General features: G+C 53.2%; 8 protein-coding genes across 8 annotated transcripts; 3 read left to right on the top strand and 5 right to left on the bottom strand.

The window, feature by feature from the left end:
* Window positions 1-51: 51 nt before the first annotated feature.
* On the bottom strand, window positions 52-930 carry J4E87_003943 (uncharacterized protein; the record flags this gene model as incomplete). Its single annotated transcript, XM_049375567.1, has 1 exon — window positions 52-930. One exon carries the CDS (start codon window positions 928-930, stop codon window positions 52-54), a length of 879 nt encoding a protein of 292 aa, XP_049234552.1.
* A 1,020-nt stretch (window positions 931-1,950) lies between these two features.
* RPL29 (60S ribosomal protein L29) lies at window positions 1,951-2,374 on the bottom strand (the record flags this gene model as incomplete). The annotated part of the gene is made up of 4 exons (XM_049375566.1): window positions 1,951-1,986; window positions 2,043-2,145; window positions 2,260-2,311; window positions 2,368-2,374. The coding sequence occupies 4 exons, from the start codon at window positions 2,372-2,374 to the stop codon at window positions 1,951-1,953; spliced, it is 198 nt and encodes a 65-aa protein (XP_049234551.1).
* Window positions 2,375-3,609: 1,235 nt separating this feature from the next.
* On the top strand, window positions 3,610-5,421 carry J4E87_003941 (uncharacterized protein; the record flags this gene model as incomplete). The annotated part of the gene is made up of 7 exons (XM_049375565.1): window positions 3,610-3,793; window positions 3,843-4,022; window positions 4,070-4,153; window positions 4,218-4,330; window positions 4,377-4,429; window positions 4,489-4,724; window positions 4,802-5,421. 7 exons carry the CDS (start codon window positions 3,610-3,612, stop codon window positions 5,419-5,421), a joined length of 1,470 nt encoding a protein of 489 aa, XP_049234550.1.
* Window positions 5,422-5,685: 264 nt separating this feature from the next.
* On the bottom strand, window positions 5,686-6,699 carry J4E87_003940 (uncharacterized protein; the record flags this gene model as incomplete). The annotated part of the gene is made up of 1 exon (XM_049375564.1): window positions 5,686-6,699. The coding sequence occupies one exon, from the start codon at window positions 6,697-6,699 to the stop codon at window positions 5,686-5,688; it is 1,014 nt and encodes a 337-aa protein (XP_049234549.1).
* A 3,543-nt stretch (window positions 6,700-10,242) lies between these two features.
* Window positions 10,243-11,555, bottom strand: J4E87_003939 (uncharacterized protein; the record flags this gene model as incomplete). The annotated part of the gene is made up of 2 exons (XM_049375563.1): window positions 10,243-11,477; window positions 11,525-11,555. 2 exons carry the CDS (start codon window positions 11,553-11,555, stop codon window positions 10,243-10,245), a joined length of 1,266 nt encoding a protein of 421 aa, XP_049234548.1.
* An 831-nt stretch (window positions 11,556-12,386) lies between these two features.
* Window positions 12,387-12,773, bottom strand: J4E87_003938 (uncharacterized protein; the record flags this gene model as incomplete). The annotated part of the gene is made up of 3 exons (XM_049375562.1): window positions 12,387-12,475; window positions 12,525-12,618; window positions 12,744-12,773. The coding sequence occupies 3 exons, from the start codon at window positions 12,771-12,773 to the stop codon at window positions 12,387-12,389; spliced, it is 213 nt and encodes a 70-aa protein (XP_049234547.1).
* Window positions 12,774-13,675: 902 nt separating this feature from the next.
* Window positions 13,676-15,067, top strand: J4E87_003937 (uncharacterized protein; the record flags this gene model as incomplete). The annotated part of the gene is made up of 1 exon (XM_049375561.1): window positions 13,676-15,067. The coding sequence occupies one exon, from the start codon at window positions 13,676-13,678 to the stop codon at window positions 15,065-15,067; it is 1,392 nt and encodes a 463-aa protein (XP_049234546.1).
* A 7,974-nt stretch (window positions 15,068-23,041) lies between these two features.
* On the top strand, window positions 23,042-24,054 carry J4E87_003936 (uncharacterized protein; the record flags this gene model as incomplete). Its single annotated transcript, XM_049375560.1, has 3 exons — window positions 23,042-23,137; window positions 23,185-23,282; window positions 23,331-24,054. 3 exons carry the CDS (start codon window positions 23,042-23,044, stop codon window positions 24,052-24,054), a joined length of 918 nt encoding a protein of 305 aa, XP_049234545.1.
* Window positions 24,055-24,323: the final 269 nt, after the last annotated feature.

The following is a 24,323-nucleotide window of genomic DNA, read 5'->3' as shown; positions in this document are numbered from 1 at the left end:
TAGCTTTCTGTAATATAATCACGAAGAGCCAAAGCAGTTCACCTTCCACACCTAGACATCCGCAATCTCCTCATCAACCCAATCCCTCCAACTCCTCCACTCGCCCCAGCTCAACGCTACCTTCTTACCCTGATACCTCGTGACCTTCAACGCAACCTTATTCCAATCCGCCTTCTTGCCACTCCACCCCGCCTTCCGCATCAAACTAACCAGCGCCTCTTCCTTCGTCCACCCCTGCTCGCTCGCCACATCAGGCAGATACGTGCTCCCATACCGCCTACCTTTTTCCTGGAAGCTAATCCGCAAGCCATGTGTGCCAATCTCCCAATCCATAACATCGTCCACGGGCTCAAAGTCTGTGAGGAGTGTGACGGCGCAGGAGAGCGTAGGTAGTTCGCGTGTGCTAATGGGCGAGAAACGCGTGTCGTCGAAGGCGGCTGTGAGCGCATATGACGAGAGTCCCGTGGTGAGGGGCTGGGCTGAAAAGGTTCCAATGCAGCCTCGAAGTCGCTTCTCGCCGGAGCCCGAAACCGTGTTCCATGTTACGAACAAGGGATGCTCTTCTGCCTCTTCCTCCTTATCGACTAGGTTTGTAGTGCTGCTGCTCTGGCTTGTGATGCTACTTGGTGTCTCGCTGCTTAGACCGCTGGGCGTCGAATTCGCGCTTTGCCGGCTTGACGAACTTGCGGAGGAGGGCGGAGAGGCGAGGATACGCGATATCGCGGGTGTTTTGTGGGAGCCATCTACCTGTGCCGCGGCCTGGTCTGCTTCTTCCGCTTCGGTCTCGTCTTCGAGCTCGGATGTTGTGGTAGGCTCGGTGTTGTATTTGGCCCAGAGATGTTCGACTTGGGCGAGCGTGAGGGCGGGGCGCTTCTCGAGGCTTGCGACGAGCGTTTCGAAGCAGAACGCGCAGTGCGCTTGGGTTGCCATGGTGGGATGGTGGGGGCGGTGACGTTTGACCGGAGCGAGTGGGTGGAGGCCGAGACGCGTGGGCTGGGTTGGAGAGAACTACAAGGCGGGAAGAACTGAATAGCGGAGAAGGAAGGGTTGGGAACACAAGAGTCTTGCAATAGAAGACGGGTAGATATGACGGATGAATCCGGGGTGTAGGGCTGCTAGCTAATCGGGCAACGACAGGGCTGTGCAGCAACGTCAGGAACGGGAACGCCTCGGCCGACTTACCTCCGCGGAGAGACGTGTGACAGTGTCAAGGAGCGTCTTGTCGATGCCTGGCGACTACAGCCGCCTTCGCACAAGCTCAGGAGGGTGGCATTGTGAGAGACTTGAGCGTCGCGGTCGCAGACTATGGAGGGAAGTGTCAATGTTCCAGTAACAACCTCGTCGGTCCTTTAAGTTGTATGTCTAGGAAGCGTCATGGAGTAACAGGATTCGCACAATCTGGATAGGATAATGTCATTGATTGAAATACATATAGATGTATGCTATCTCACGATGTACTGACTGCACAACTCTTTAGAAGATGCACTGAAAGTCCAAAGCACTGATTCAACAGTTGGTATGTAACCCCATCTTCATGCACACGTACCTTACGGGGTAGAAGGTCGTGTGTTTGGTAATGATGGGGGTGCTTGTTCTTGCCACGATAGATTTTCCTTCAGCAGGTCGAGCATGGAAGAGCTCTGTTGCTGTACACACTAATGGCTGGGTTGAGGTTTGCACCTCGTTGGTCTCTCTGACTTACCTGGACTCGTTGCGAACGATCGAACAGCCTAACACATCACTTGGACAGTCGCGCGCTGGTGGAACCGACCTGACTTTTCGACTTGTTTCATTGCCGCATTTCATGCCTGCAGTAGGCGTGAAGCCGCGTGCTCCAATCCCTCGAGCTCGAAGCTGTCATAGAAAGTCCGAATGCCATTGACGCCGACCAGATGTCTCATAAAGGAATCGAAAACCGCCATCGTCGCTCGCTCGTGATCGTGTCGTCCTTTATGCCGAGTCGCGCTTGCCCTCCTTGACCTCCTTCTGTGTATTTGTTAGCGGGCCGTGTTCCCGTGGAACGGTGAGGTGTTGGTACGCACCAGAGCGCGCATGGTGCCGTGAAGAGCATGCCTGTGGTTCCTCCTGAACTTGGGGTCGGTTCCCTTGAGCGAGGGGTAACGGTGGGTCTTGGGCTTCTTGATACTGTGTTGCAATTGCATCAGCTTTTGTTCTCATCTAGGTGTCCATGATCCTTCGCATTGTAGACGGTTCATCTGCGGGACGATGGCGCGTGCGATGGAGGAGGGTGATGCGTACCCGTTACGGTGGTTCTTCTTGGACTGGTTGTGCTGGGACGAGTTCTTGGATTCTGCGCAGCTCCGTTAGTATTCTGGCCATACAAGTCGTGAGCTACCGTCAACGTACTGGCCATGGCGACGGTTGTGGATGTCGATTTGGCTGTGTGGTATTGTCGAAGAGCTGATGTCGGGGAACGAATTTGCTGTGCCCAGGTGTGGTGCAGCTCGTAAGCGAGCGGGATTTCGCGCTAGTGGTAGCGTGACGCGGCTTGTGCGCCGGCAACACCAGGTGGGCATCACCACATCATCATGTCTTCAGTCCTCTCAGGTAACATTCGAAAATCAATCACATGATTCTAGAGAGCGGCTCGCAATATTGCTCTTTGTTCCATTGCTGCATCATCCTCGCATGGTTTGCCGACACGACTTTCGCACGCACAACGGAGTTCATGACCAGCATTCTGGCTTCACCTCGCATAAGGGGAAGCCGAACAGTTGGGCTGCAGCCTACGTTAATATAAAACCAAAAGTCAACAACATCTTAAGGCGATGTAGACTTCGAACGTGCTTACTTCTAACACCTGTTTCATCTCTTTCCTAAATTCGGTGGGATGATGTCGATATCTTCCGAGCTCGCACATACACTTTCTGGAGTTCCGGTCGTGCTGCGATTTTAAGTTTCAATGTCAACTTAATCCTCACCGGATGGCGTCACTGTCACTTGGCACCGCCCTCATTCCTGACTACCTCTTCAAGATCGCTCATTACAAGTACCCTTCGACGTCGGCACTTTTCATTTGGGAAGGATAGCCTGTCATCTGAAGCGATGTACTCCCTCGTAATAGGCGTCGTTTGCGAAACTACTCCCTTCGTGGCAGATCTGGTATACGCAAATTTAGTTTCAACACGCAATTTAGTACGTCTCGGAATTTGAGGAAAGAGCAGTGCATGGTTACTGAGTGTAGAAGGCGGCTTTGCCGTATCGCACCCTCGTACCTGATGTCTACACTTTGTCGCTGCCTTGCTTTTTACCCAGCCTCACCTGGCTACCAACGTCTCAAGCCATGTAAGGCTAGTCACTACTGTCCCAAGCCGTCCCATATTCTTTGTCGATCAGCGGAAGACGTGCGGCACTATTCCACTATCTCGCAGGCTTCCCCAGAACGCGGAACCGTGCCCGTCCACCGGCTGTGCACGCCGATGAATGACGATATCGTTTAATTGGCTACTGTTAATCACGCCTCATCAACCCTTACTGAGGTAGTAATACGCTGCAGCTGCGGGGCGACTACATCCCAGAAATCGCCGTGCTCTATATATCCTGTAGCCCAAACTCCGATTAAGCGTCGTCGTCACTCTTACATCGACCATGGAGAATCCGACAATGAAACCATCGAGTGTGCCAGACGATAAGACTGTGGTGCTTAACGATACATACGGAACTCATATCGACCCGTACGCTGAGAAGAAGCTCCTTCGGAAATGCGACCTTCGCGTTCTTCCGCCTCTCTTTGTTCTATTCCTCCTAGCCTTTTTGGACCGTGTCAACATCGGTACGTTGCTGCTACTCTAGTAGCATGTTTATGAGCTAACAGAACATAGGCAATGCGAAAATCCAAGGTTTGACCGAGGACTTGAACATGACAGGCCCGTTGGCCTATCGTTACAACCTCGCTTTATCGATATTCTTCGTCCCCTATGTCCTCTTTGAGGTACCGTCAAATCTCATCCTGAAAAAGATGAAGCCTTCGACATGGCTTAGCCTGATCATGATATGCTGGGGTTAGTCGCAGATATTGGAATGTGAGTGCCATGCTAACGAGCCTCAGGCCTTTCGACAGTCGGAATGGGCCTTATCACCAACTTCGGCGGTCTATTAGCGATGCGCCTTCTGCTAGGTCTTTTCGAGGCTGGTTAGTATTGTTCATGTACGAATCGCAGGTGCAACATTTACTGACTTCACGAACCAACATTCAGGTCTGTTTCCTGGATGCCTGTACCTGATCTCGATGTATTACAAGCGTTACGAGCTTCAGTGGCGCATTACCCTCTTCTTCAGCGCGAGCATCATCGCAGGAGCATTCGGTGGCGTAAGTATACATACGCTAATCGGAAGTTCGTACTAACCTCTCGTAGCTCCTTGCATTCGCTATCGCCAAGATGGACGGCATCGCAGGCTACGGAGGATGGTAACTACACCTCATTAACGTTGCATACGGAACAAATACTGACTTTATGAACTAATCAGGCGCTGGATCTTCATCATCGAGGGTGCCGTCACCGTTGCATTCGGTGTCATCATGTATTTCTGGATTCCTGGGTGGCCCGAGAAAGCAGGATTCCTAAATATGGAAGAGAAAACCCTTCTTCTAGCACGCCTCAACGCCGACACGGGTGATGCTGTCATGAACAGGTTGGACAAGAAAGCTGCGAAGCGAATCTTCTCAGATCCCAAGATCTATCTGGGGACTCTTGCATACTTTGGTGAGTATTCTCAGTGCTATCTCATTTCCTAGTATCTGCGGTAGGATACGTGCTGACTATGCGCTTCCACATATTAGGGGTCGTCAACACCGGCACTGCTGGTTCAATCTTCACTCCAACTATCGTCAAAGGACTCGGTTACACATCTTCCGCCGCCCAAGTACGCTCGATACCTATATTCATCGTGGCAACCATTGCAGCCGTCGCAGCAGCCTGGCTGAGCGATCGCATGCGCCATCGCTATTGGTTTTGCATGTTCGGACTCGTCGTCGCATCAATTGGTTACATCATGCTTCTCGCCCAAGAGAACCTCCCCGCTGGCGTGAAGTACTTTGCCCTCTTTCTCGTTACGCCTGGCGGTTTCATCACTCAGCCCATCGTGCTCGCCTGGATGTCCAATCTTGTTTCTGGACACTACAAGCGTTCCGTCAGCTCCGCTATGCAAGTTGGATTCGGTAACCTGGGAGGTGTCGTGGCCAGTAATATCTTTCTGGAAAGCGAACTGCCAGGTTTTCGGACGGGATATGGGACCAGTCTGGGCTTGTTGTGGATTTGTGCTGCGGCTTGTACGGGGTTACTTTTCTTGGTCAAATGGGAAAACGCGAAGAGGGAGAGGGGCGAGAGGGATGGAAGGCTGCAAGAGGTGGATGCGGACAACCTCGGTGACGATCACCCAATGTTCAGGCTTACATCTTGAGGCAAGGATGTGGGATGTCTTGTGAGACAAAAGTGGAAAGTTAAGCAGAACACTCTGGTAGCAGTTCAAAATTGACGTCTGGTACTTTGTTTAGATGTTGGCCACCTCGTCTGTATTGTGGGTTCTTCTCGGTGCATTCGTAGGGGGCATTATGCGTGCCTTCCCTGCGTCGCGGCTGCGCAAGCACCAAAGGTCTCTATGTAACTTGACCCGGCGTGTTTCTCCTGCCGCGCCATAGCAACTAACGTGATATGCAAAGAGTGTTTACAGTATCTGCCAATCTTTCTCAGTTTCCATCGGACTCATAGCTGCGTCGGTCCAATCATCCTCAGATCCAACCTCGTCTTCGGTGTCGGATTTGAGGATTGGTGAAGATCCGGACGTCTCGTTGGGCTTTCCGTCATTCCTTATCTTATCCTCTGTTGTGGCGAGTCCATCGGAAAAGTCTTCCTGAGCCTCTTCTTGCTCATCCGCGCTATCCTCCCCGTCGTCATCGCCCATGACTTGATTACTGAATGGCCGCGTGGTTTTCGTGTGTGGCGGTGTAGTCATGGCCTCAAAGAATGCTCTAGCATTGCTGTACTCTCTTGTCTCACCACTCCACAAAATACACCCGACTATGATCTTTACATCATCTCTGTGTAGAAGGATGCTGAACTCGCTCGCCGCACCCCAGAGGCTCATCTCATCATCCCATATGTTGAGACACAACGTTTTGAATCCGGTCAAGTGCTCCAGAATGTAATAGGCCAGCTCAGCAAATGCTCTTTGGGTAGCCTGTGCTGAACAGTCTTCTTCGTAGGGTTGCACGAGAAGAGATAGGCTTGTAACGTGTTGGCGAGCAGATGGACCGATGCTTTCTAACCATTTCTGCGTCGCAAACGCTTGGTACCGTCCGCGTGGACACGGGCCGCTCAGGAAAAGGAAGGTGCGGCGTTCGTATACTGTCGGCTCGGCATCTTCATGGACTTGGTTGCGGCGCTCCTTTTCTTCTTTTGTTGCCGGTCGCAACATATTGACTGGACCGTGGGCGGATTGGAGCACCCATAGCTCTTCTTTTCTCGTTTTGAAGCGGACTTCGGGGCCGACGCATTTGCTTCGAGTGTAGATGTGGCCCGGCTCTCTGCTGTCTTGCGAGGGAAGATCGGATCTTGGACATCGACAAATGTCGATTTGTGTTTGTCCGGCAAAGGTGGTGTTGCTGGGGTTCTCGAAATGAGGCCACTCCAGAGTATAGTTGATTGTCGTCACGTTGTCTGTCGTTGAGAGGTGTGGCATCGGTTGATTCGGACTTCGATACATAGCACCGGCGCCGGTGTGGACTGTTGGGGGAATCTGCTTGCGAGAGTGAGGTCCGATGGCTTTGACCAAATTGGGAACTCCTTCGCTGTAATACACCGTGCTGCCCAGACCGTACTGCGGAAGGCGCGTGATGCTCTCTGATCTGGCTCACTTGGTTTACTTTTTCGTCAAGTCGCCCAAACACGAGGCTGATAATAGGTCATCATGCATACCGCTACTCTCACTACGCCTGAGATACCAACCACACTTTGTACGAGCCCTATGAGATACCGGATGAGGAAATGCTGTACGCCTAGTTAAGCTAAGAATAGTAAGCTATGCTGGCACAGCTGAGTACGAGACGAGGCGAGAATGCGTCAGCGCACGATTGCGCGTGGCGAGAAACAGGATGGAAGTTGTGAAGTTTGATGGTGTCGGTGAAGTAACCGTGAGTGTAGCGGAGGGTAGGTAGGTGAGACGGGCAGATGGGAGCTATTTGTGGGGTCCGGTGAGCAACGCGCACCAGTGTGAGGTGTCGGTATGCTAGGAATAGGATTCCTGCGCGCATGTCATGCCCATGTCTTTGCAGAAGCGAGACGGGGTCAGCGCGAGTCGATCATGCAGTGGTGCAGTGTCGATGATAGGTCAGCCACGTCATTGGCCCAAGCGTGTTGGATTACATGGATAAGCGTCACGATCACGGAGCTTCGCGACATGCACGCCTCTGTTGACGCGCCATGCCATAGTAAACACCAACCCGCTGTCTAGATGACCCTCGCCCGCTGTCTTGATGGCCGAGACTGGGAATGCTGAGCCCCAGACGCCGATCTCTGAGGGACCCAGCTCGCCCACCACACCCACGCAGGAGAGCAGCAATGCGTCGGCCAAGTCGATTACCGGGGAGCCGATTGAGCAGCAGGACTTCGCCAATCCGACCCTCAGCATAATACGGAACTTCTCGCGCAGCACGTCTGCAAGCTCGGTGGCGACCAAAGAAGAAACCCCTCCGCCGCTGCCACCCCGACCCGCCCTCGGTCTACTCTCACGACCCTCGACATCGCACTCTACGGCCGCTGGGAGACCCCAACTGCTCTCCAAAGCCACCACCCAGCTGTCTGTAGCGCGGACACAGGCGTTCGCGACCGACGCGAAAGATGAGTCGCCCACGTCCTCGGGACCCAAGACACGCGACGTCTTGGGCGCGAGCCTAGGCGCTCACAACCTCAGCGATGCCGACGACGGCGCGAGTATACGCAGCTATGCGCCGACAATAGAGGCGGCAGGCTATCAGGAGAGCCTCCTGGGCGAAGTCATGGGCCAGGCAGAGAAGTCCGAGCAAGAGAAGTCACTGCTCAGGACGCTGGGCCACAAGTTCGTCGATGCCGAAGCGCAAAGCATGTTCCCGCCGGACCCATACTTTGAAGAGGCTTTTCGTCGCGAGTTCGATGAGGTCGACGAGATGGCCATGGATGGGTCGAATGAAGGTCAGACACATGGCATGTACCTAGAGGTAGCCCTCGCTGATGTAGTCAATAGAAGCGGTTATGCACCAGTGGCGCGCAAAACTGAAGCATTTCCTCATCCTCTCGAGTGCCGGCAAGCCCATCTACAGCCGACATGGCGACGACCAGCTCATCACGAACTACATTGGTGTCGTGCAGACCATCATATCCTTTTACCAGTCCACCAACGATATATTGAGAGGTTTCACAGCAGGAGACGTACGCTTCGTCGTCATGTCCAAGGGCCCGCTGAATCTGGTAGCCATCACGCGCTTACCAGAGAGCGACTCCCAGCTCCGGTCACAGCTCGAGGCACTCTACATGCAGATCCTATCCACTCTCACGCTTCCTAGTATGGAGCGCATGTTTGCTGCGCGTGCGAACTACGATCTTCGCAGACCGCTGCAGGGAACAGAGACACTACTATCAGCGCTTGCAGATGGCTTCACGAGAGGCTCACCATCGACACTGCTCTCCGCTCTCGAGTGCCTCAAGCTCCGCAAGTCCCATCGCACCACCATCAACAACACACTCTTGAAGACTCGCTCCGAGAACCTCCTCTACGGTCTTCTCGTCGCATCCGGGAAGCTCGTGTCCGTCGTCCGTCCCAAGAAGCATAGTCTGCACCCTGGTGACCTGCACCTGATCTTCAACATGCTCTTCGAAGCCGGTAGCGTCAAGGCTGGGGGTGGAGAAAACTGGATCCCACTATGCTTGCCAGGGTTCAACAACACGGGCTACTTGTACATGTACGTAAGCTTCCTGAATCTCGAACATCCAACGGAGCAGATGCAAGAGCGGCCTCGCACGAGCGATGGAGCCGACGACGAAGTTGCGGTCCTCCTGATCAGTGCGGAGAAGGAAAGCTTCTTCGAGCTTAGACGTATGAGGGATGATTTAGTCGAGGTAAGCTCACAGTTTCTTTACATTCTACTGCAAAGTCTCCTTAATACACGGGGGACCGGGATGATACGTGAGGACGCGTGGATTGCTAGTCAAATGGCCTCTGTTTCCCGCCCCAGGACGTTGTCCCGTGCCTTAAGATTGATGCGTCGAACGATGTGGGCTCGAACGGGCTCGGAGGCGAAATTGACTCATTCTCGGTGTTCTCCCATGGGTTCTCATGGGTTTATTGCCGGTAAGCGCGAATTGTATACCCGTACGAGGCCCACGGGGCAACTTTGCGATTCGGCTTCGGACGTCAGCATCTCCGATGGTCCTAGCCCATCCTCCCGGTCGGATTCCGCATTCCCTTCCCTTTGCCCCGGTCACCGCGTCCTTTCGGTCCTTCGATGGTCCCGTTCGTTTGGTTCCAATATGGCCAAGATTATTTAACAAAACAGCATTGCTTTCGGTAGATGTTTCGTGGGCTAACGGGTATTTCCGCAGAGCTTGCAACGCAATGGATCCATTGAGGCTATACGCACAGCTGTGCAGCAAGGCCGTCTCACTTGTACAGACATTGTGCCCGGCAGTCCGCTGAGACACTTTCTGTACAAGTCGAGGGGTAACGTGCAGTTCACTATGCCGAGCTACACACCTTACTTCGAGGGCGATCTGGAGAAGAGACGGTCCGTATCCCCACCCCCGCACGTGATCTCGCAATCAGTTGCCCCACATGCATACCAAGAAGGCTTGCTGACACTATCGTCTCCCCTAGATTGATCGACCTGTACAATAAACTTCACAGTAATCTGCACAACAAGCCGTCGACGCTTAAGGTGCATCATGAAACCAACACGACGTGTATAGCGTTAGCGTGGAGTACACCGCTGTTTGAGCTTTATGCTGTTGCGCCGGCAAATACGTCGAGGGCAGCGCTTGCACAGAGTGCGAATAAGGTCATTCAGTGGGTGCGACGAGAAGAGGAGAGAGTGTTCATCATTGGAGGTGCTGTATTCTAGAATTTCAACCACGCAAGGTGTTACAATCGGTAGAGCTTATATACCCATTAAAGCAAGGCAAGGGGAAAATAAAAGTATACCCCAAACATCTTTATTGCGACTATCATCAGAGACACTATGCAGTGCATCTCCAACTAAGCCTTTGGCAAATAGCCAACTCCCCTCATCTGCTCAAACACGTCTCTCAAACTTGCCCAAGTGTCTCTGTAGCCAGTCCAGCCAAACTCCCTTGCCTTGCTCATGCTAATCACCAGATCAAAGTTGCGTCCCAGTGCGAACCCGGTGAAAGCCCACGTCGCCTTGTTAAAAGTACTCTTGTCCAAACCCTCCCGCTCAGCAAGACGTTCCCATGCAGCCTTGACATCGTCCCGCTGCGACCACTTGACCAGATCCACATGCTGCTCCACGACATTCTTCTCCAGCGCCGGCGTGCCCTGAAGCCCAATCTCATCTGCAACAACGCTGATGGGAGGCTGAGGCGCCATGTCCATAGCACTCGACATGTCCTCTTTGCCCACGACTTTCTTGATGAGGCTGGATCCTACACCACCGCTTGCATACGCATCTTTGAATTGATCGGGCTTAACGCTCCCGCCAAAGTACTCAACGACCTTGGGCCAGAGGTTCTGCCAACTCTCCACATCGCCGTTGACGACGTTGAAAGCCTGGTTCGCGGCCCGTGGCTCCAGAGCCGCCCAGGCACAGAACTCGGCGTGCAATTTGGAGGAGGTGAAGGAGTCGAATTTGGTGTAGAAAGTGGGCGAGCCGGGGAACGTGAGCCCTTCGTTTCCGGAGAGCTCTTTGGACACGAGGGTGTAGAGAGCGATGGCGGAAGAGAGGTTCATGAAGTTGCCCATGGCGAAGCCGATGACGTCGTTGGGGTAGGTGGCTACCCACTCTTTGTTGTGCTTGTTGCAGAAATCGTGCAGGATGTTTTGCTGGTTGTAGTAGAAGTTTGGGGGCCATTTCGACGTGTCGGTTAGCCAGGGGAGGTCTTCGGTCATGGGTTGTTTGGGCATGCCTAGGTGCACACCGTATTGCTTGCAACCGCAGACTAGGATGATTCTCTTGATATCTGAGACTGCGCCGGTCTTTTCGAGGGCGGAGAGGAAGTTGGAGAGCATGCGGCCGTTGACTTCCCAGGCGTCTTCTTCTTTGTCTTGGGCTAGGTAGGCGGCGAAGAAGATGTATTCGCCACGCACGTTCTTGATATCGTTGGCCATCTCATCGGGAGAAGATTGTAAGTCGATGTGGTTGTGAATGACATTGTCGGCATAGTCTTCCTTCTTGCTGCGCGAGAGAGCATGGATTGTGGGCCATTGTTGGCGGTGTTGGCTGAGTTCGGAGACAATCTCACGGCCAAGGATGCCTAGGCCTGGTGAGGATAGGACCGAATGGAGTGACTTTCATACGTACCAGTTGCTCCAGTGACTATTGCAGAAGGCATGTTGTAGTGTGTGAGCTGTGTAAATCGATTGCTGTGTAAGTTGACGTTGGATGAAGTGACGGTATAAGAAGCAAATGGTTGTGATTCATGCATGACGTAAGAATGCATTCATGAAGAGGTATGTCACTAATAGACCTCATGGATCAACATCCACTTGGCAAGGTAGTACATCTGAGGTGGCGATGCGCTCACGGCTATCGCATCAGGCGAATTGTGTCGATGCGGTAATGCATCGATCACAGATGCCTGCCACGATCGCAGCACCTAGTGTGGGAGGGGTGTTTTTGTATATGTGTTGCATATTTGAGTCGAGTAAGATTGCGTGGCATTGTAGAGAGAGTGCTACGAACAAGCCTGGCTTCCATGGCTTCCAAAGAGCATATGGTAGTAGCAGGCAGGGAGCAGATGGATCCAAGAACGGCACCGAATCGAGAGTTGAGACTCGCATGTTCGTGCCTCAGCCACCATATGAAAGGGACCCGTGTCTCGTCCTATCTTCTGAGAAAGCTTGTAGTCTCCTTCACCGAGGTAGGACAAAGTGAACCCAGCATGGTCTGGTGGGATGTGGGGTGAAGAACATGCTCGGCGTAGGAGGATGCTTGGCGAAGCTGCAAGTCCAACAGATTCATGTCTTGCCGTTTTGCCTTCTAGCCCTAAGACGCATCTTCGTTCGCGTGACTCGTGCGTAGTGCCTGTCGTACGCTCTTCGACCATTGTACTTCCGTCTCATGCCGAATCAGATGCCAGGTGTCGCATGTCGCGGGGTGTCCGATGTATTCGTTATGCGTTTCGTATAGAGAGGAGAGGGGCGGTCTGGAATTGAAGGCGTTTTCATTTGGGAGGGCGCTTTTGCCATGTGAGTTCGCGGAACTGGTTCTTCACTTCATCTTTGAAGTGGTCGATGGATGATGGGCCGGTTCCTGGAGAAGTCAGTACTTCATCGTCGAGGCGGTGTTGATCAAAACATACTGCCTCCGCCATTCTTCTGCTCAAAGTCGGGCAGCCTGTTGATCTTGCGATAGGCCTTCTGGATGGCTCGGTTGAATGCCGGTGAGCGAATGAGCTTCGAAGAGTCAGTAGCTGTAGCGACATGAGAATATAGAGGATTGCCGACGTGCCTTTGCGACGGCCCAAGCCTTGCCCAGCTGTCAGCTTGATGTCTCTGTTCGGGTGGGGAACGGCACAAACCTCGAAGAGAGCGAACCAGGGAGCACCCATGGTTTGTTCAATCAAGCATTCACAAGCGCGGGTAGCTGCTACGGCGAGATAGCAGATGCGTGCAGGCGTTGCGTTGGGGGAGGGGTGGTGGCAACGGTGTGGGAGTGATGGATCGTGGAGCAGCCTCGGAATGGCGAGCGGAAGCGACTAGACACAACCGGGACTGGGCCTGCCTGCACCTGTGACGCGACCGCGCCTGACGTTTGATGTGGACCCTCGCTTCATTGATTGTTTCTTCTGGTGACGTACAAATGTTTGGTTTCTGGACATCTCAAGTCTCCCATCTTCTTTTCTGTGGTTGCATCTTTCTTCTTACCATCGCTGGGATAACGTCGGCCGCCTTGTCAGCCTGCTCGACAACGCCTTGACCTGCCCGCGCACCCCGCCAGCTGCTCCACTACACGCTCGCGTACAGCCCCTCATCTAGAACACGCCTCGCTGGAACCTGGTTCTTGGGCGCTGCACGCCGTTGGCTGGATAATCTTACAGTCGCCTTCCTCGCGCGACAACAGCCTCGGAATCGCCTTGGACATCAGCTTGTCAACGTCCCTCGGTCGGCCACTGCACAACTGCGCATCGTCGCCCAGCGTATTGCTATACGCTGCTCCATCGCTAGATATCAATCTGGCAAGGCCCCGGACCCCCACGAGTCGCACACGTGTCAGTGGAGGCATATCATCTGCGGCACTCCACTATCAAGCCCGTTATTCCTTTCTTGGACGCGCCACGCCTGCACCTAACCGCCTCCCGTCACCATCCCCTCGTCAAACTTTCTTGCTCCTCCACTGCCAGGACCCGAATCGCTCCCGGAATCCCATAACAACTCTTTCAAGCTGCATAAACTCCGCGCCCTCCGGCGCAAGGCGAAGCTCAAGGGCGTCCTCATCAGGACCGACCCAGCCATGGCTCAAGCCGGCGATGCCATCTCGCCTACCTCGTCCAAGCGCTCCCGTAGCAAGGACAGCACGCGATCAATCACCACCTCGTCCCTCAACACCCCGGCCGCCAACACTCCCTCTGTGAGCACGAATAGTCTCGTCATCTCCACTGCGCCCGTCCCAAGCGAAGCAAACGGCGAAGATGCTGTTCCCTATCCCGCTTTCCTGAAGCAGAGCAAGGACATAAATACCAAATGGAATCGCTTGGAGATGGCGCAAATGGAGCGCCTAAGGGATACGGCCCAGGGGACTGGACCCGACGAACCCGGCAAGTGGGCAAGGTGCTTTGGGGAAGACTATGCCATCCGCAACCGATACATCAACGTCGACCCATACCAGTCCAACAGAGTGCATCTTGACGTACCAGAGGGCCACTTCGATTACATCAACGCCTCGCCAATCCTGCTCGAGACCACCAAGTCTGGGACGGCGCTCAAGTACATTGCGACCCAAGGCCCCAAATCCGACAGCTGGTCGCATATCTGGCGCATGATATGGAAGGAGAATCAGTCGCCCGCAGTCATAGTCATGCTGACCCAGACCCACGAAGCGAACCGAGAGAAATGCTACCCTTACTACCCGCAATCGCCCTCGAGTCCGGACATGCGCATCAACGAGCACGACGAATTCGAAGACGGCTTCGTACACAACCTTCACCTCGCGTCGTACACAATAGATGAAGAGGCGAGGACGCAAGTGAGGGAAATCGATATGACAACGGACGACGGCAGCGAGTCGAGGAAGATCTGGCATCTGCTCTTCGCTGGCTGGCCAGACTTCTCGGTACCAGAGGGCGACGATCGCGCTGGCATGCTGAAGCTGGTGGACATATCGCGATCCAAGAACACAGACAACTCGGCCAACCCACGCATCGTACACTGCAGCGCAGGCATCGGTCGCAGCGGCACCTTCATTGCGCTCGACTGGCTTATGCAGGAGCTTGACGAGGGTGCCTTGGACGATGTACCAGAGGACGAGGATCCTGTACTGAGAGTTGTGGAGATGCTCCGAGACCAGCGAGCTGGCATGGTTCAGTCAAAGATACAGTTCCAGTTCATATACGATGTGATGCGCGAGCGATGGCGCGAACGATGGATCTCTGAACATCCCGAGGAAGCAAACCAGCTCGGCCTCGCAATCGCAGCGCCCACGTCCGATAGCGAACAACCTGCCCTTAAGCGCCAAAAGTCGTTACACAATAGCGAAGCCGCCAACGAAAGCCTTACGCTGCTGCCATCCCGACCAGCGAGTTCGCGAGGTGCGTCTAGCTCACCAGCGCCAGATGCAGAGGCGCGCGCACAGCTGGAAGCCGAGCTTCAGGGTGCGGATATGGAGTATGAGAAGGGCAAGACATAGTCGTTTCTGCACTTACTGAAGCCTTCACGCCGACCACGCAGGAAGGCGACACCATGGACTCCGCTTCGTCCACCCGTGCAGTCTTATCATACATTCGCGGACACTATTCCACCTCCTACAGGTCCTGGTGCTGAACCTACAATGGTGATTACCGGCGGTGTGCTCGAGAACGTGGGTGCAGATGGGGAGGTTGAGCAGCAAGACGGCGCTGTTGACCTCGAAGCGCAACCTGCTCCACCACCACCACCACCCTCTCCTCGTCGCAATTCTTCCGACGACACGTTGCCGGGTTCGCGCCCTCCGTTGGGGGAAGTTTGTGGCCGTTATCACGTTGTTTTGATCATGATGGGTATTACTTCGGCCTTGGTTGTTGGCTTTATGTTTGTGTACTGGGATGCCGTAGATAGAGTTTAATTGTGTGTCCTGTTTTTAGTTCAGAAAGCATAGCGTTGCGAATACCCCTCGGATTGGGTTGGTTTGGTTTTCGGTCACGGCGGCGGTAAGCAAAGCACAGCGAAAGCAGCATCGTCTGCGATCGTGCGTGCGCTTTATTGGTAATTTAGATCTATCCTTCTTCGCTGTTCATCTCGATCCCGTCTTGCGTCTTTAGCGCTATCATGCTAATCTTTCTTCTGTTGCTCGTTGTTATCGCGAAACACACTACGGCCGTACCTTTAGGGCTTATTTGCGCTCAGTCCGTGGACGTTGCTCCGCTTCCCGTGACAGTTCTAGACTCTAACATAAGCTTTCGCAACGGGTTTACTAAACACGACAGGTTTGCCCCCAGAACTCAGTCCGTCTACCAAGACCACCAAGATGCCCCGGATTTTCGCGGTCTTTACCGGGTTTTCTCTAGCGAAGACGGCGTCATGGCTCCGCGTTTTGACTGGGTACTTGCCCCAGCTTCACGATGCACAGATAGATGAGGCTGTGTGAGGGAAGGGAAATCTGCCTGCCCAGGTGATATCTTGGCTCCTGGGCCTTCTGGTCGAAAGAACTTGTGTTTTTCTGCCTTGTACATTGACTTCCACGCTGCGACCAAATCCTCGCGAATACCCTCACCTTGCCCAACCTCAACGACCACCGCGTCGTTCAAGCTGACCAAGGTAGCTACCGCTGCCTAGCCAGCTAACTCACTCAACTCATGTACTTACCTGCATCCTACTAAGCAGCCACAATAGTCCTGTTTCGCAACTCTAGTCCCGCTCGTTATCAATTCGACACAGCTGCTTTGACTTGAAACAAAATGTCGCACCTTGGGACGGTATCATCAAGCCACACCACCGGAGCCTTTTTTGCAAGAGTGAGGGGGCCTGGACCCGAGACTTGTCATCGGTCTTCGCTTATCGTGAGTCTAGGTTGGACGATTGTTTGTTGTTCTGCGGGTGGGAGGTACATCATCGGTGTAAGCTTACTTGAGCATGCCTTGGCCATTTCTTTTTCCCTTTCTTGGGTAGAGGTGGAGATCAGGAAAGAGGAGCTTGATATGATTGTTTGGGAAGCTATATGCTTAGAGGCTTTGTTCCGATATAGCATTGCGATGGTGGTTAGTGTCGCTAATCGGATTGCGGTGTTGTATCTTTCGAGCAAGTGACAAACTTGTGGAAACGGTCAAATTGAAAAAGCACTCGACGTATGACGGAATCATCTTCCTGCTCTCCGTTCTTTGACTATTGGTCGGGCGGTGTAATGAGAATCTGATCAGTGCCTACTGCATAGTTGCCCTCGCATTATGGCCCCGAAGCAAAATCCATCGCCGTTGCTCAACGTCTGCAATGCCCCGATCGGCGTGAATGACGCGATAACGCGACGGATATGCGCCATTCACGTTGCCTATCTGCCTTGCATCTTACTTCAGCAACAAAACAAACTTTTGGCTCCGTTTTGCTGGACCCAAGGTTGTTGAGGTGAACTGGAGGTATATTAGTTGGGCGGAACTTTCGTCCGAGATCATGCAATTTTCCTCGGCACAGTCGAACGTACTGTTCTGCTCCCTTTACTGGTGGGGGAAGAGGTCTCCGTAGCGGTGAGCTCATTTGTTCATCTGTGACGTTTTGTTGAAAATGCGATGCGACGCATAAACAATTGTAATTGCCTCGCCGGTGCACGTCGCCGACTGACGAGTACTGTTGATGCGAAGATCCCGAGGTTCGTTACAGATCAGCAGGAGATGGTAATATTGCGCATTACTCGAGTGCGGTGATGGTAACCGCAAATGATGATCGACCCCTGCGAAAAGGTGATGTCTGGGCATGTGGTGCGCCAGAAAAGCTACAGATCGATCATTGGAATGGTTTGCCATACTGTCTGTAAATCTTGACGAGATGACGTGCCGAATTATCAGGTACAAGGCCGATACGTATCGGACTGTGCCACTGATCGACATCTTAACGAGTCGCCCGTTCTCCATCTATCCTTGTAAATGCGCGGTATCAAGGAATTCGACTCCACGGACGCAAGCTTCAAAACTCAGCCGCATCCGCACGCCGATGTTCCACGATACCCGTTTTACCATCCTACTGAGCGTTGATTCGCTGTGGCCAAGGTGTCCGATTCAGAGTTTAGAGCAATGCGGGGCACCTCTTGCTTGGCTTCGCAACGCTGAGAAGGACGAACATGGGTACGAATGGGGTAATGTAGCCTTGCTGTCATTGCCCAAAAACACCAAGTGCGGCTGTAACCGAGCCCGTTTTCGGTCTGTCTTGAGAACACGGTGACGTCGTCGAAAATCCTGCTTGTGCAGAAATTCCACTTGCCGCCTGGTGTAACGAATGCATACGAGGCGATGTGATACACTCGAAAGCTGTATATCGCTGGGGAATTCTCTAAGCGAGGTTGTTCAGCCGTTCTTGTTCGCCTCTTTCGCGCATATCTTGTGTTGGGACTGGGGTACCACATGGGTGCCGATCAGCCGACTGTGTAGCCGTCGTATGGCGGTCGTATAGAGATTGTTTGCAAGGCAATCTCTTGGCTGTCCAAGGCAATAAATTGCAAGTAGCTTGTCGCTCTACAGCCTGCTGTATGCTGGCGACAATGATTGTGCGGGTCTGCTGCGACCAGAGGGGGTGATTGAGGAGTTACAATATCCCGCGGTCATAATGTTACCAGCATAAGATAGTCGAGTCACATCCCTCTCTCATGTGAGGACGCACGTGTCCCAGATGAAGTATCTTGACCCCACATGCCATTCCCAATCAATAGCTCTTTCTGACCAGGCAGGCTGGAGGACCTACAGGTTTTGGCGATCGCGTGAGCATAATCGCATCAGCACACCATCCACCATTACTCCCGACCTGTCCAGCACAGTAATGGTTTCGAAACAAGACAAAGTTGATTGAGTGATCGCAGCTTTGATGCGAAACCGCGGGCATCCAAAGGTATTTCGAAGGAAACATTGCGGACGTAAGGACATCAGTTGTCCCGTCCCGGACGTCGATCGCGGACGGTCATCGTGGTCAGTGATATCAATGCGTCGGAAGGGCCGATTGCTCCTGTACGAAAAGCCGAAAGCAAGTTATTTCGAACAACGTTCGTACGATCGCAAATTCTGGTATCGAAAGAAATCTCCATCTTTGGACCCGCTGGTCTCTCAGATCGTGACTACTTCGTGACTACTTTGTGGCCTACCACGGCAGGTCTACCGACAGCCTCTGCGAGAACAGCTTACGTGATAGTCAATCTGATAAGGGAGAAATGGCGGTACTCTAGACTAAAAGGTTGCACAAGAACGTCATAATTGATGCTCAAAACTTATCGCCGGTGGCTGACACGCAGACGCGCACTCATGAAACAAGTCTCGACCCTCGCTGTCATGGTCCAAGTGGGGATGCATTTTGCTCTCGGCGAAACCAGTGTGCTGGCGCTTGGAGCTGGGGTTCCCCATCCAGCAGTGGATATGCTGTTAACGGGTCGATCATTGATCACCAGGTCCTTCGCGTTGCGGATATTGCCGAGACGTGATAGCTGCAGCAATTCGCAATGCTGTCTCATGGGTGATGCATGCTATGATGTCGGTATGTTGATGCCGTCCAGTGCGTTGAGATGCGCCGTGCCATGAGAAGTGTCTGAGCACCGTCTGAACATGATTAGTATCTCAAAGCCTGACCAGCAGGCGAAGGTTTAGTCAATAGTGCTTCAGCTTGGTATTTGGTGGTGTACGGCTTTCGCGTCAACCTTCCTCCTCAGGCTCTTCAGAGATCCACAAAGCACTGTTCCTTAGTGAGCATCCGTTGTTCGAGACCTCAACAACGTGGCTGTCTGCGATGTGACGTGGGTGGGCAGACCGTAGTAGTACACAAGCGTCGAAGCTTTCAGCCTTGAATTTTCCAGCGGGACCAAGTGGGAACGGAACGACCTTGGTGATTCGCCTCACTGCTATTCCCGTCTATGAGGCTCAACTCGGCTGCGACGTGCGGCTTGCCCGCACAGGAAGACCGGCCGATTTTTCGTCAGCCACATTTCATCGCGAAAATCGGCTTATCGATGACTGAGAAGCTGCAGCGAGCTAGCCATGTGAATGAAGTTGTGTTTTCAGGTTCATTGACATCATTTCGCGTTGGATAGCGAGCGCGAAGACGAGGGACCTGGGACCCTAGCCGCGAAGAGCTTTCAGGGCCAGGCTCGGTCGCGCGGTGTTCACAACGACCGTTTGACTCGGCTTCGGATGTTCCAAGCCGGAAGCCACTGCATTGCCGAGCATGATGGGTGCCGCGTATTTTCGTCCCTACCACAGTAGCGGAGAATGGACACCGCCAGCTAAACCTTGGCGCCAGAAGACTCCTCATTACGAGGTACACGTTGCTTCGAGGCTTGGAAGTCTGAGATGCCCAGGATGCGCGGCATGTGGCTCGATGCGCAAGTATTCTACACTTAGATCTCGAATCGAAATGAGGCCCCTATATGGCGCCGGGACCAGGTAGGGTTCCCGTGATCATTAGTCCTCGTTGTTTAGGAAGCGATTTGTGGAGATCATGAGGCGGAGTTCAGGCTGACCTACCGACACCTGGGCGGAAGTCTTGGTCTCCCGACCCAGTATGGCCCGACCAGTAATCTGTCTCCGTGAATTAGTGAGGGTTGCCACGAGTTTACAATTTGCAGTGGTCGCTCGGTAAAAACGGATCGTTGTGCGCCCATCAGAGTACTGTTCCTTCGTGAGACCGTTGGCCACTCGGCACCCGGCTCATGTGCGATCCGTCAAAACAAGCGAGGCCTGAGGTCGCGCGTTGTGGCTGGCGCATGTGGCTAGTGACTCGACATGTGCGCTCCACCCATCCAAGACGCATCTGCCTCTTGGCTCCTTTTGGCACGATCGTGTGATCGACTTGGTGTTGAAACGTGCAATGAATAAACTCAACACGGCTGGCATTATCTGGGTTCTGCATAGATCAGCGGCGCGTTCGAAGACCTGCGATTGACAATGCCTTGCTGGCTGGCAGTGCAGGTGCTATTGTCGGGCTTGGCCTTGAGTAAGGCCGCTTATAGGACGCAGGCTGGGTCGACGAGGTCTTGATGCTATACCCCTGTCGTGACCAATATGAATAGGGCCATCTCATCAAGTTATGTAAGCCAGAGCCTGTCGATCTTGCCAATCATCATCGACGGAGTGCGGATGGTCTCACTGGAATTCATGCGTGGCCCATGTAAGCGCACGCAGACTCCTGACGGTGTGAAGATAACGGACCATCATTTCGCAGGTAGCGATAATGGGGAGATGTGCATCGCGATTCCCACAACAACCATGAAACTTTACCAAGATGGGGTTGGGCAGGATAGGTGCTCTTCGCCCAACGCGACAAGGAAGACCGCTGTATTTGACCTCAGAAAGAAGGCCGTACAGCTGCTGAACTTTGGACCTGATTACTTTCATTCCTGTAATGATACAGCTCTGGCACACGCTCGTTCCTGAGTGACGCTCTCTGTAACTTGTAGAAAGCTAGGAAGCTTCCATTAGAGCAAAGGCCTAATGACAGCGGGGTTGATCGACAAGAACCCTGAGGTGTTCGAGAACCGCCGAATTTACAAACAAGATCATGGGCTTACATGATCGCTCTTGCCAACTCCGCACTGGTCAGTTCGTAAGCCATTCAGCAAGGCGAGATAACTCGCCGAAGCCGCTCACTATTGAGATGGACAGTAGACGTGCCGTTACCGCTAACGAGCTATGGGCTCCGGGAGGACAGCGTGGGTGCTGAGGCGTATATACACGTTCAAGCGTCAGCGGGTTCCCTGAATTCAAGGGGCGAACCTCGTGAGAACCGTTGAACGCAATTATAGCTCATGTTTCTTGCGCATAGTTCCACGCATGCAGGTGTGATGAAGGCGCTTACACGTTTGCGGGCGGTGACATTCGCAGCGCGTGAACTGTATGAGCGCCCCAGGATCACGTCCGCCAAGACATGGCAGGTCTTGTCAGCGTAGGCGTCGTATAGGCGTGTCGAACTTGTGATGAATACGGCGTTCGCAACAATGTACGAAAATGACCTCAGCCCCCCAACCTGACGACGCTTTGTGTGGGTCTTCCAACATCAAATCTCCCAAACCAATGTAGTTGTATGCCTTGCCAATGGCACATGCAGCGGTGCTTGAGTGCAAAGGGCTACCAAAGTCGCAGATGAGTATAGATGAGTATGGATGAGTGAACAACCGGGGCCGATGTACGCGGTGGCTGAGGCATGGGTGATCGTGCCTACCCAAGACTCAGGAACGAAGTGGCTAACCAGGATCAACAAAAGAAATCCTGCATTGGGCATTCTCATGTTCGTGACTGGACAAGACGCGGTCAGCAACTCTAAACGATGCAAACCGCTGAGAGTAGCTGCGCTTACATTGACAAGCGACGGTATCCATTAACAGCATGCAGCTCCTGAAGAAGGAATGCGTGCACAGCTGTGCTTTGCCTGTCCACCGATCAATCAACTGCTGCTGGTCAGGCATTGACGGTACTTTGCGTGAGTTCGTACGCGAAACCCGCACCATCGTACAGCTTATCTCGCGCTCCAGTCCTCTTTCAGCTCGGACGGGTCACTTGCGACGTTCCGCGAGCGATTTTCTAACGTCCGAAAGAGCGAATTTTCAGCAAGCACGAGGAGGATCGCTCAGTCAGCCCGTCGTGCTTTTCTTCGGCCGAGGCCTGAGTCTGTACATGATACTTTGTCGACGAGCGGTCGAAATAACACAATTAGTGATAAAGCATAATGATGACCGGTGGACTGATTGCAGACCGCGCACATGGTGAGCCACATGGTCGACCTTGATGACGACTTCTGGAAAGCATCCAATGACTGGGAGTCGCAACTCGGGCAGCGTGTTTGTCCGCATGTTTTTGGTCGTGGATGTCGTGTTGCCGGTAGCCGAGGACAGCGAACAGCGATCTGGAGAGATTTTCGAGCGTACTTTACGCCCGCGTATTCGCCGAATTCACGTCACCTGTTCTGCTGCCACCACAGGTGCGGATTTTCTTCCATAGCAAGTTTCGTGGGCCACGGTCACGGTCCGCTGGTTGGCCGACTCCGCGCCCTCGCTTTCTCGTGTCGTCCGCCAACTGAGCCCAGTCCTTGTAAGGTTGGCGCCCTGCAACAGGCCAAGAATCCCTGCACATCGACTAATGTAATCCAACGTACGTGCGCCGATTGATGATGTGTAAGGAGACAGGGGTGCTTAGCTGCCCAGCGCCGGCGTATTTCATAATTACAGTTCCATTACAGGGCTTTTGCACCCAGGGCACAAGGTTAACGCCGAACGTCCGCCTTGACTGTTCGCTGACGTGAAAAGATATAATGCTTTGCTACCCACAGAGGGCTACGACCTTATTTAGGCCTTAATTTCCACTTCCACCTCTCGATAAAAGTACCCTTAGATACTCCACTCGGTCGACCACATATCTCATCGACCACTACCACATTGACTTGAAGTCCAACTCAGCCACACCATTCTCACCAACACACCTTTGCTCCACTTTGTACCATACCAATCGACATGTCACCTCATAGGTCAGACTCGATGGAAGCCCAAGACAACATTAGGAAGCGAGTATGCAAGGCATGCGACCGATGCCGATTGAAGAAGTCAAAGGTATGTACGACCTCTTTTGTGTCTGTATGCCTTTCTAACCAGTGCAGTGCGACGGATCAAGCCCTTGCACTCGATGCAAAGCCGACAACGCCATCTGCGTATTTGGCGAGAGGAAGAAGTCGCAAGACAAAGTGTACCCGAAAGGGTATGTTACCATGCACCCTCGCAATAAGTTTCGATCTGACTGTTGTAGATATGTTGAGATGCTCGAACAGCAACAAACCCAATTGGTAGCCGGTCTTAGGGAACTGTACAGTCGCCTGCAACGAGGCGAGAGTTGGCCAGGACAGCCGTTGCAAGAATCCTCAGGCGGCCATCCTTTGACACACGACATCCTGGAACGTCTCGATCTTTTGCAATCACCTGGAGACGACAAGAGCCACTATGAGGGTTTCGAAGAAGATTGCAGCCGCATGCAACAAAAACTAGTTGAAGGAGGCGCCCCATACACCCGACGACGGGCATCCGTTAGCTCAGACTCTGAACATGGCCACGTTTCGCCAAACTCATCGTATAACGGTACACCGACGACCAAATCTTTCGCTTTTGACAGTCCGTTTGCGCGCCACAACGCGCCGCCAACACCGCCGATGAACAGCCCATTCCCTCGACAGTCCCAGGTAGTGTCGCCGCCAATCAAGCAAGAACCACAAATGGCACCAGCACCATACATGAACAACAGCGCTATGGATCCTTCCACTCTCTCACGGGCGCCATGGATGAACGACTCCATTATGATGGACGATCCCGTAGACTTCAGCAAGCCCATGTATGGATTTGACAACTTCAGCGCATACGACCAGAACATGATGGTAGATCCCCTATCAATGAGCCAAAGCGATCCGATGATGCCAGACTGGAACATCCACAGCGACCTGGATTTCAGCAGTTTCATACAAAATCCAGTCGGCGCATAATTGGTCCGGACTTAACTCCGCTTCTCTCCGTCTCTTCGTTTAGCGTTCAAGCGTTCTGGGATCCTTTCCAATCCTATACGGCGTTCGTTTCGGTCATGGCAATCGGCGTTAATCGGCCGGCATTTGGTGGTTTTCTGGCGACTTTTCCTTATCTTCTGTGTCGAAAGTTCGACGGTTCACGATGACGTGAAATATTGCGCAAAGCATAGTTGCGACAACGCTCCGCGGATCGGCAAATTCGAATAGGGCCTCAGGTCGGTAGTACCGAC

This window comes from Alternaria ethzedia (genome assembly GCF_023757985.1).
Source record: "Alternaria ethzedia strain BMP 0044 chromosome Unknown scaffold_7, whole genome shotgun sequence".
NCBI classification, from domain to species: Eukaryota; Fungi; Ascomycota; class Dothideomycetes; order Pleosporales; family Pleosporaceae; genus Alternaria; species Alternaria ethzedia.
The sequence above is the reverse complement of the archived record's forward strand: the minus strand, read 5'-3'. Positions and strand labels throughout refer to the sequence as shown.